Below are 12,257 nucleotides of genomic sequence, written 5' to 3'. Positions count from 1 at the left end.
GAGGCTGATTTCAATAATTTGAAATCGCATAAAGGGAAGAAGATTAAGAGTTATTCAGTAGGATTTAAGGTCCAAGCTATTGAATATGCTAAAAAGAACAGTAAGCAGCTATGTTTTATTAATATACCGTAGCTGCGTGTGTCAAATATGAGTCATTAAATGACTCCCGCCTCCTGGTGGTAGAGGGCGCTAGTGATCCTTCTTGCGACTACCGGTACTGCAGAAGAAGACAACAAGCCACAAGAGTGAGCAGCGATCGTTTGCTTGCACTTTTAACATGGAGGATTACATGTCTAAAATAAAACAGTTTTCTAAACTGGACTTTCAATCGAAGCAGGAGGTAATACTTAAAGGAATATCTCCATCGAGACAGAGAGACTTTTAAAACTGAAGAAAGATAAGGAAGACTTCTATAAACAAGTTATTGATGCTTTTGATCAGAAGCAGCTGCGCATGGACTCATAAGTAAAGGTAAGACCATAATAACATTTTTTTTATTAAATATGCTTTTCATGATGGTATCCTTACATCACTCAAATTTATAAGCGCAGGCCTAAATTTACCCCAAGCCTTTTGGTAAGCGCAGGAGTGAGAAGAGGTTTTAAATTAATTAGCGCCCCGGCGGCTATTCAAGGAAATACGGTATGCGACTATGGCGTCACATTAGTGCCAAAAATCCGAGCGCATAAAAACAGTTATCACGCGCTGATTCTCCACTTCGTGCGCGCGCGACACCCTTTTGCGCGCGCGTGGTGCCTTTTTTCGCGCGCACGGGACGCCTTTCTGCGCGCTCTCTGTGTACTCCTGGCATCTCTCCTCGCGCTGTCATGTTTCTTTTTGGCACTTTGGGAGCGGGTATGCTTAGACGGCCTCTTCTTTCTGATTGGTCAGGCGAAAAATGCTGAAAAATGCTCAGAGCCAATCAGAAGTATAGCAGGGCGGGTCATCGTCAATATGTATCAAGATTTACGGAGGAAGAAGTGGATAAAAAAATGTCGCGCGCTGATGAAGGTTATTTCATACCACATAAACACAATACAGGGTAATACAAAATGTGACCCAAATAAATAATAAGACAACAAACACCATAATCACATCTTTCAGCCAGAACTGGTCCACCAGCAATAACATCCAACCATAACATTATTTTATAATTTCACTTCTTCTTGAACATTTGTTTTCTAATTTATGGAATTTCTTTTGATTCAGCCATAAAATTAATGAAATCATCTTTGAATTTTGTTTTTAGAATGTTAAAAATAGCTTTTAATAATGTATTCTGAAACAGTTTAAAATAATCAGAGAACTGACTAACACTGACCCTACACAACTATGTTGCACAATTAAGTCTTTTTTTTTTTAAAGCGAAAGAGGTAATTTCAACAGGTACAGCATCCTATGTCATATGTACATGTAATAAGATTTGTAACAAGGCAAACTGTTTGTAAATTGGTCGAAAATCGAGCAAGTTATGGTAATTTAATTAGTACATGTACCATTGACATCAATGTCATGATTGAGGCTCGCTGTCCGAGGTAAGATGGCTACAACGTTGCTACGCTGGAGAATCATTGGTCATATGAAAAATGCTCAGAGCCAATCAGAAAGGAGGGGCCGTCTAAGCATACCCGCCCCCAAAGTGCCAAAAAGAAACATGACAGCACGAGGAGAGATGCCAGGAGTACACAGAGAGCGCGCAGAAAGGCGTCGCGCGCGCGCAGAAAGGCACCGCGCGCGCAAAAAGGCACCACTCGCGCGCAAATGGGAGAATCAGCGCGCGATAACAGTTTTTATGCGCTCGGATTTTTGGCACTAATGTGACGCCATATGCGACGTGTCGACGTATTTACGTAATCGATGACGTCTACTATGTCGACGCGTCGTTTCAGCCTTAGTTTACTCCAATCAGCAGATGTGCTGGTATCATGACTCCGAATAGGTACATGTCTTCAACGTCCGCGACTGAAAGAATTGCCAGACACATGACACTCCACTTCTCCCAGGAGTCCATCATGTGTCCAGCAACAAACATTCCGTTAGGACAGGCACGTTCCCCCGAACCTCTTGTCGAGAATATCTTGTCCATTTTGTTGAGAGGCCAGTTGATTAATTCCATTGTTTAGATTTTGGAGAGCAGCGCAAAAAGAAGCTCCAAGAAAGTTAAGACAAGACAATACAAAGAATCAAAAGCAGGAGAGAGAAGGGACGTGTCCGCCCTTGTTGAGAGCCAGACAGAAAAATCCCAACGCTAAAGTGGTACAAGTGCAGAATGAGTAGTTAAGGTTTTCTCTCTTGGTTGATGCCCAGGATATTTTATATATTATGTTGTAATATAATAACGGGAGATTGAAAGCTTCTCTGTGTTAGGAAAGTTGAATCACTATTGAGTCACTAATAGATGGAAAGTGATGCTGTTAGTAATGAAAGATGAGTTTGCTGGCGGACCGTGTCTCTAAATAAGCCTGGCTACTAAGGGTGTAACTGTACATGAATTCATAATGTTTTGGAACAGAGGCGTTCAATTTCCCTTGGAATTGTAAACAAATGCAGTGCAATCCAGCACTGTCAACAAATGATTTGGTGTCTAACTGCACTGCAACATCATAGACAGCCATTGCTAATGGTATCTTAGCTAAACGAGCTAACAATATACAGGTTTCATGCTACTTTTTTTATTTATCGTTATGTTTTTTCCCATGTAGGACGAGGGTACGTTCCACCTGAAGGATGCTGCTAAAAACCTGCTGAAAGGTCTGGGCAGTCAGGTGTCTCTCAACCTCAGCTGGAGGGACATGTGGACTCTGGTGGTGAAGAAAGGAGGTAATCTGCTCTCCCAACTAGAGATGTCCGATAATGGCTTTTTTGCCGATATTCCGATATTGTCCAACTCTTAATTACCGATTCCGATAACAACCGATACCGATATATACAGTTGTGGAATTAACACATTATCATGCCTAATTTTGTTGTGATGCCCCGCTGGATGCATTAAACAATGTAACTTTACCATGAATTGATTAACGTGGACCCCAACTTAAACAAGTTGAAAAACTTATTCGGGTGTTACCATTTAGTGGTCAATTGTACTGTGCAATCTACAAATACAAGTTTCAATCAATCAATCAAAAACAAGGTTTTCCAAAATAAGAGAACAACTTCAACTCCAGTTATGGAAAAAAGTGCCAACATGGCACTGCCATATTTATTATTGAAGTCACAAAGTGCATTATTTTTTTTAACATGCCTCAAAACAGCAGCTTGGAATTTGGGACATGCTCTTCCTGAGATAATCCTGATACCCACTACAACTATGGGAAATACTATACTTTGACTTTCACAAAGTGCATTATTGTTTTTAAACATGCCTCAAAACAACAGCTACAAAAACAATGAAGGCAAACAGCTTCAGTCCAGAGTATACTAGAGCAGGGGTCACCAACGCGGTGCACGCGGGCACCAGGTAGCCCGTAAGGACCAGATGAGTAGCCCGCTGGCCTGTTCTAAAAATAGCAGCACTTACCAGTGAGCTGCCTCTATTTTTTTAAATTTTATTTATTTACTAGCAAGCTGGTCTCGCTTTGCTCGACATTTTTAATTCTAAGAGAGACAAAACTCAAATAGAATTTGAAAATATTTTAAAGACTTGGTCTTCACTAACTGACAAAGAAACAGATAACAGATTTGGTGTCCAGTTCAAAGTGTGACATGATTTATTTAAAAATTTGAGAGTTGACTTTTGTATTTTACATGAGTTATTATTTGTACAAACATGGTGCAAAGAAAATGTTCAATTTGAAAAATGTGCACTTAGAGAAAATATAAAAAAGTGTTGCATATTGATATTTATCTGTTTCTATATATATTTATTGTGAGAAATCATTAAGATGATCAGTGTTTCCACAAAGATAAATATCATTAATTATTAATCATAACATAGAGTTAAAGGTAAATTGAGCAAATTGGCTATTTCTGGCAATTTATTTAAGTGTGTATCAAACTGGTAGCCCCTGCGATGAGGTGGCGACTTGTCCAGGGTGTACCCCGCCTTCCGCCCGATTGTAGCTGAGATAGGCTCCAGCGCCCCCCGCCACCCCAAAGGGAATAAGCGGTAGAAAATGGATGGATGGAAACTGGTAGCCCTTCGCATTAATCAGTACCCAAGAAGTAGCTCTTGATTTCAAAAAGGTTGGTGACCCCTGTTGTAGAGCATACTTGCCAACCTTGAGACCTCTGAATTCAGGAGATGGGCGGGGGGGGTTTGGTGGTAGCGGGGGGTGTATATTCTATCGTCCCGGAAGAGTTAGTGCTGCAAGGGGTTCTGGGTATTTGTTCTGTTGTGTTTATGTTGTGTTACGGTGCGGATGTTCTCCCGAAATATGTTTGTCATTCTTGTTTGGTGTGGGTTCACAGTGTTGCGCATATTTGTAACAGTGTTAAAGTTGTTTATACGGCCACCCTCAGTGTGACCTGTATGGCTGTTGACCAAGTATGCTTGCATTCACTTATGCGTGTGTAAAAGCCGCATATATTATGTGACTGGGCCGGCACGCTGTTTTTATGGAAGAAAAGCGGACGTGACGACAGGTTGTAGAGGACGCTAAAGGCAGTACCTTTTAAGGCACGCCCCAATAATGTGTCCGGTGGGAAATCGGGAGAATGGTTGCCCTGGGAGATTTTCGAGAGGGGCACTGAAATTCGTGAGTCTCCCGGGAAAATCAGCAGGTTGAAACCGATACCGATAATTTCCGTTATTACATTTTAAAGCATTTATCGGCCGATAATATCGGCAGGCCGATAATATCATCTCTATTCCCAACAAATACAAACATGCACCAAAGGCCTTGCTCGCACACCACGATTAAGTTCAACCCTCATGTCGTCACTGATCAATAACTTGCTTGGTTGAAAAGTATCCACACATGAGGCCAGCATTCACGTTTTTGACGACACTAGTATTACAGGTGTGTTTCTTAGTGACGGGTCAATTGATACTAAAGCCTTATATAAACACAAGGGGTGATACCGCGTCCCTCGATGTGTGTGTCACTTTAAATAAAAGAACATGTGACTGATTTCAGCGCAACTATTTGTTTAAAAAAAATGCAGTGACTTTTTTAATGGTGTATGACCGTTATAAAAACACCAACACAGTTAAAGTACAATGTCAATACAGCTAGTGAATGTGCCATTCATTCACTGAGGTGTCATTTACCCATCACTGGTAGTTCCCTGTTGAGTGACATTTTTTTTTGTCTTGACTCTCGACTGACGAGCCTTGCGTTTTGAATCTGTAGGTCAGGTGTATGGCGAAAAGCATTCAAAGTCTCCTGCTCTCTCCACCTGGGGTGATCCAGTACTTCTTAAAACGGAGGTGCAGCTCACTGCCTCTGAAGGTAACACACAACACTGATTATTACGTACCTGTATGATGTGACTGTAAAGGACTAGATCACATTAAGTAGATATTCTAATGCCGTCTTTGATGTATGCTGAAGAGTAAGCTTTTTTTAATTTTATTTATTTGTGAACTACGACCAACTCTGGATTTGATGGTTTTTTCTGTAGAGGCAGAGTGCCACTGGGCAGATACGGAGTGGAACAGGCGGAGGAAGCTCTTCTGCAGCAAAGTGGAAGGATACGGAAGTATCTGCAGTTGCAAAGACCCAGCACCCATTGAATTTAACCCAGAACCTGTAAGATACACTTTATTTATGTATATTGCCATAGGGCGGGGGTCGGCAACACGCGGCTCTAGAGCCGCATGCGGCTCTTTAGCGCCGCCCTAGTGGCTCTCTGGAGCTTTTTCAAAAATGTATGAAAAATGGAAAAAGATGAGGGGAAATATTTTTTGTTTTTGTTTTAATATGGTTTCTGTATGAGGACAAACATGACACAAACCTCCCTAATTGTTATAAAGCACACTATTTATATTAAACATGTTTCACTGATTCAAGTATTTGGCGAGCGCCGTTTTGTCCTACTAATTTTGGCGGTCCTTGAACTCACCGTAGTTTGTTTACATGTATAACTTTCTCAGACTTTCTAGGGCGTGTTTTATGCTACTTCTTTTTCTGTCTCATTTTGTCCACCAAACTTTCAATGTTGTGCGTGAACGCACAAAGGTGAGTTTTGTTGATGTTATTGACTTGTGTGGAGTGCTAATCGGGCATATTTGGTAACTGCATGACTGCAAGCTAATCGATGCTAACATGCTATTTAGGCTAGCTATATGTACATATTGCATCATTATGCCTCATTTGTAGGTATATTTGAGGTCATTTAGTTTCCTTTAAGTCCTCTTAATTCAATTGATATCTCATGACACACTATCTGTATGTAATATGGCTTTTAATTTTTTGTGGCTCCAGACAGATTTGTTTTTGTATTTTTGGTCCAATATGGCTCCTTCAACATTTTGGGTTGCCGACCCCTGCCATAGGGGAAAAGGCTAAGAGCTGTGGGCCACACTTTGGGTTTAATTTTAGTTAAGTACAAGGGCGCAGACAAGTACAACAGTAAGAATTTGTAGAAGGGACGTGCCAATTGGTTGTCCACCAATCAGTATTGGCAGATTTCCGTGACCAAATATGTGATCGGCCACTGCCAATTAATGTCTTTCAAAGCCTATCACATGTGGCTGATACTGTATCAATCTTTGGTCCCCCAGCTGACAGAGGCGGCTTGCAGCAAACTGCATATAAATTAATAAATGATAAATGGGTTATACTTATATAGCGCTTTTCTACCTTCAAGGTACTCAAAGCGCTTTGACAGTATTTCCACATTTACATATGCACATAAACAGTGCAGAACCACTCCAATAAGTTAATAATCGCTTACATTGCGGAAAATAAACTACATTTCTTATGGGTATCATTACCACTGGAGGCTGAAGATGTCACACATTGGTTAAGAGCAAACAAGAGCAGGCAAGAAGGCATACTACCGGTAATCACTAAACAAGCCGCTAAGATAGCTGGAAACGGCACAAAAAATAAGTGTTTTGTGTAGATGCAAGCGCGTTGCAGCAGAAAACAGGTAGATGTTGACAAGTAGATGAATAAAAGTCTAGAGAGGATCATATAAAGGTGCTCTATTGATGTGTAGCAGCCAGTAAGGGGAGGGCGGCATACTTGCCAACCCTCCCGAATTTTCCGGGAGACTCCCGATTTTCAGTGCCTCTCCCGAAAATCTCCCGGGACAACCAGTCTCCCGAATTTCTCCCGATTTCCAGCCGGACAACAGGCACGCCCCCTCCAGGTCCATGCGGACCTGAGTGAGGACAGCCTGTTGTCACGTCCGCTTTTTCTCCATATAAACAGCGTGCCGGCCCAGTCACGTCATAACATCTACGGCTTTTGGAGAGTGCACAACTGCGCACACAACAAGAAGGAGACGAAGAAGAGACAGTCATGGCGACGACAAGTGACCGAGAATAGAACGAGGATAGACGATTCAACCCTAAACTCACTCCTTGCCTGCAAATTAACTTTCACAGATGCTGCCCATACCTATGCTCCTTCAAAGGCTGTGCTACTGGCTGCAAAGCATTGCACTTTCAAATACAACAATAAGTAGAGGAGTGTTATGTGTGTGTATATGTGTAAATAAATGAACACTGAAATTCAAGTATTTATTTTATTTATATATATATATATATATATATATATATATATATATATATATATATATATATATATATATATATATATATATGTATATATATATATGTATATATATATATGTATGTATATATATATATAATAAAATAAATATATATGTAGCTAGAATTCACTGAAAGTCAAGTATTTATTTTATTTATATATATATATATATATATATATATATATATATATATATATAAGAAATACTTGAATTTCAGTGAATTGTAGCTATAAGTATACTCCTCCCCCCTTAACCCCGCCCCCGCCCACCTCAACAGCCCCCCAATCTCCCGAATTCGGAGGTCTCAAGGTTGGCAAATATGGAGGGCGGATCGATCCATACAGCGGTAGTGTTGATAATAGGGTTAGTATCAGTATATCAGCGATACTAGAGTGTTCCATATTTTTATTTTACACATTTTTTTTGTCGTTTTTATCAATGTCGACAAACTCAGGGAATAACTCCCTGGACACATGAAGCCTTTGAGGGCAAAAAGCCATAGGATTTTAAAGCTTAGTAGATGTTTTGGTTTAGTTCATCTTTATTTTGAGCAAACAAATAAAAAAATCCAAGTAAATAATGAAATTGTTTAAATATTTTTATACTGCATTCCTAAGTTTTGTTTTCCTGATTATATTGCGATTAGAATAATACATGATTGGTATCGGGTGATCCCACTAATGGATGACGGGTTATAGGAATGGACCGCATAAAACCCTGATTGGAACATCCCTAGTTTGTAGTGTGGAGAATGCATATATTTTTAAGAGTTATTTCTTTATTCATAGTCATGTTTAAAGCAGCTAATATTTTCCCATTTGTACTCTTTTTGCTTGTATCTTATGTCCGCAAGTAAACTCTGTGCTTTACCTTGAAGGGTTGGAATGTGGGAGTATAGCATACTCCCTTTTTACCTTATCAGTATTAGAACAAAGAGGCTGTATTCCTTTCTGGGCAGGGTGGGGGCTGTTTTCGTATTCAATAAGTTGTCTCTTCCCGTTTGATTTTCAGACCTCTTCTAGATGCTGGTATTAGCGCACTGTAGGACTGGTCTCCTAAAGCTTTAGTAAAACTTGATAATATTCCTATTCTGTCTTGATGGTCCTTTTACTCAACATATATGTCATCTGAAAGAATTTGGGATTGACCAGTGACTTTAATTCCCTGAGAGGAAGACTGGTCAGACGCAACAGTAGTCAATGACATTTATTGTAGTTGTCTGCATTAACCTCGTGCACTATGTCGAATACATCATGTCGTTCGTCATTAGAGGAGTCGAAGAGGACAGAACTTTTACTACTTTTTTTCTGCTTATACTGTATATATGTCCAAATCTTGCTACTGTACTGCTTAGAGTTAGATTTAGTGGTACATTTTTTGTTTGATTATCCACATCACCTTGTTTTTGTTTTGGTGTCTTGAGGATAAAATCAAATGCTGATAGAAATTAAGCTATAGGCCCAAAAAAATTATGAAATGAAATCTTTGGAAAGTATAGCTTGATTATTTATTGCTAAGAAACCTACATGTTTTAATTCCTGGCTTCATTTTCTTGCCCTTAGCTGCCCACTAACCACGTCTTCAATGTACCAGTAGCAGTCATCGCTGGTAACCGACCCAACTATCTCTACCGGTAAGTTGTTTTCATTGATGCACAACTTTGTTTTACCACAAAACATTTCTGCTACAGAGCTCGATGGTTATGAAGCATAGACTCCATTGCCACGTATCAATATACTAAGTGCAGTTTTGGAATATGATTACTTAACGTTGTTTTTGTGCAGAAAATGGACTCAAAATCTAACACGAAACAGTCCCTACAGGATTTCGCGGCCTAAAATGCCCGAATTTGCGGCCGCTTTTTCAGAAAGTAGAAGCACGCTGTTGCTCCTACTTTGTCTACATTCTACACAATAAACAAACAATTGAGACAAATTCCATAGGCAAAAATGGCGGGCATTGGACAAAGTTGCGAGACCTTGCATAATTCACAGGAATTGGTTAAATTTGCGCAATAGCGGCATCGCAAATTCCTTGAAGGGCTGGCTAAGCAAGGAAAATACAGCAGCCTGTATTTGCACACACTGTAATTGTACAATAATATACCGGTAAATAGAAGGAAGTTAGGAACACACAGGTATGATGAACTATGTGAATACGCGCTTTCCCAGGTGTGTGTCACGGTCTGGAGTGGTCAAATATCCATGCAGAACTATGCCAGAACCTTGTTGATGGCCACAATAAGTATCTAACCAAATGTTAGTGAGGGTTAATTAAATACAGTGCATTCGATTAATTTTTTCCACATTTTCTTATGTCAGAGCCTTATTCCACACTGGAATAAATGCATTTTTCTCAAAATTCTACACTTAGTACCTCATAATGACAATCTTAAAAAAAGGTTTTTAAAACATTTTGCTAATGTATTAAAAATAAGAAAGTAAAGAAAATCACATGTACATAAGTATTCACAGCCCTTGCACAAAACTTTGTTGATGCATCTTTGGTAGCAATTACAGCCTCAAGTCTTTTTGAATACGGTGCCACAAGCATGGCACACCTATCTTTTCCTCTTTGTAGCACCAGTCAGGCTCCATCGGATTTGATAGGAAGCGTTGGTTTTCATCCAGGATGTCTCTGTACATTGCTGCATTCATCTTAGTCTAGTCAGGGAGGTGACCAAGATGGTCGCTTTGTCAGAGCTGGAGTATTCCTCTGTGGAGAGAGAAGAACCTTCCTAAAGAACAAACATATTTTCAGCAGGCCTGTATGGTAGAGTGGCCAGATGGAAGCCATTTCCTAGTAAAAAAAAAAAAAAAGTTGGCCAAAATGCACCTGAAAGACTCTCACACTATGAGAAACAAACTACTCTGGTCTGATGAGGCAAAGATTGAACTCTTTGGCGGGAATGACCGACATCATGTTTAGAGGAAACCAGGCACCGCTCATCACCAGGCCAATACCATCCCTATAGTGTGGCATGGTGGTGGCAGCATCATGCTGTGGGGTTGCTTGTGGCATTGTATTCAAAAATACTCGAAGCAGTAATTGCTGCCAAAGGTGCATCAACAAAGTATTGAACAAAGGATGTGAATAAATATTTTTTGCTAGATTTAAAAAAAACTAAAACTTTTTCACATTGTCATAATAGGGTGTTTGAGGAGGAAAAACAAATGTGTTCCATTTGAAAAAGTGAATTGATTCACTCATCACAACGCATGCGTAAACGCTTGCACATGGTTACTGCACGCTAAGGCTCGCCCCGACTCGATTCACTTGATTCACTCAGCACAGAGCGCATGTGCAGAACGTTGCACACGTACGGAGGGACATGCACAAATCAACAAGTACCGACATTTTTAACACCCGCAAAAGTTAATGCTGCACTTTAGAGGTGGTAGTATTGATTCTACAATTGTGTAAACTATTAAAGATATTCAGTTAATTAGATCCACAGTTGCAACATTTAACGACTTTGTAGTTTTTGCCAACCACTCCTCATGTCTCTGTCTCTGCGTGTGGTTCCCTCATGCAACTACTAATAATATAAACGCAAAGTGAATGGGATCGCTATATCGCCATTGTGGGATAAATAAAAGTCTTTCTAAATGTGTCGGCAAAACTGGTGCGACTGCGCCCGTTTCTGGTGAAAAGGTGGCATATAGCACAGCAAATTCTCTGGACAAAACAAAAACTAAATGCAAAAAACAAACAGAATAATAGTACAGGGTTACAATAACATTTAACATTGCAATATTAAAAACCTCTAAAGGCTTGGTGGCCACATGCGTGGACAGCACCTTTTAGCTCTATTTCCAAAATTGTGTACACTACTGAATTGGGGTCTTATGGCCACTTATGTGGACACTTATACTGCCATCTGGTGGTGTCAGAAGAGTATAACATACAATGGAATTTGGAAAAAAAAAGTGTAAAAATAGGAATTAGCATGTCACTAAACATGAAGTACACATTTGTGTACTTATGGACTAAGTACATCATATCAAAAGATGATTCTTAGTTTTTATTCTAATTAGGGTCCAATAAACCCAAATAGCAAAGAGAAATAAAAAAAAAGCATGTATGTAAACAAACAGCTTGGGCCTTAAGAGGTTAAATCAAATAACACAGAGGACATCAGGCTCACAAAGACGCAAATTCGGTTTTCAATGATTCAATGATTACTTCCTGACAAGCTGACGTCAATGGCCACGCCCCCAATAACCAGTGAGTGAGTGTCAGGGAATCATTGTTTATTGATGAACAATGATTCAGTGGGACCCATTGTTCACTTCATAGTTCGTTCACTTAGTATATGTGATTTAGTGAGTTTCTGTCAAGCAAGGAAGTGGAAAGAAGAGTTGATTTGAGGCAATAAACCTATTTCTATGTGGGTAATACATTTATAAAAACACAGTTATACTAAAAGGGGCATAGTTGATTACATGGCGTATTCTCTTAATTGTCTAGTGTGGCAGGGACTGACCGGGTTAATGGCGACGACAGCGTGAGTGCTGATTCAGTAAAAAAAACTTGCAGGTTTTGAACGATTCGTTCATGACTCGCACATCACTACCTCCGTGTATACTTGA

At 39.8% G+C, this 12,257-nt stretch overlaps 1 protein-coding gene across 1 annotated transcript in view; it reads left to right on the top strand.

The window, feature by feature from the left end:
* pomgnt1 (protein O-linked mannose N-acetylglucosaminyltransferase 1 (beta 1,2-)) overlaps positions 1-12,257 on the top strand; it is a 38,585-nt gene that overhangs the window by 8,790 nt on the left and 17,538 nt on the right. Inside the window, exons 6-9 of the mRNA XM_061976422.2 lie at positions 2,703-2,820; positions 5,295-5,393; positions 5,566-5,693; positions 9,228-9,298. Coding sequence (XP_061832406.1) covers positions 2,703-2,820; positions 5,295-5,393; positions 5,566-5,693; positions 9,228-9,298 — 416 coding nt within the window. The remainder of the gene's footprint in view (positions 1-2,702; positions 2,821-5,294; positions 5,394-5,565; positions 5,694-9,227; positions 9,299-12,257) is intronic.

This window comes from Nerophis lumbriciformis, linkage group LG14 (genome assembly GCF_033978685.3).
Source record: "Nerophis lumbriciformis linkage group LG14, RoL_Nlum_v2.1, whole genome shotgun sequence".
NCBI lineage: Eukaryota > Metazoa > Chordata > Actinopteri > Syngnathiformes > Syngnathidae > Nerophis > Nerophis lumbriciformis.
Note: the sequence above shows the minus strand (reverse complement) of the source record. Positions and strands in the feature narration are given on the sequence as shown.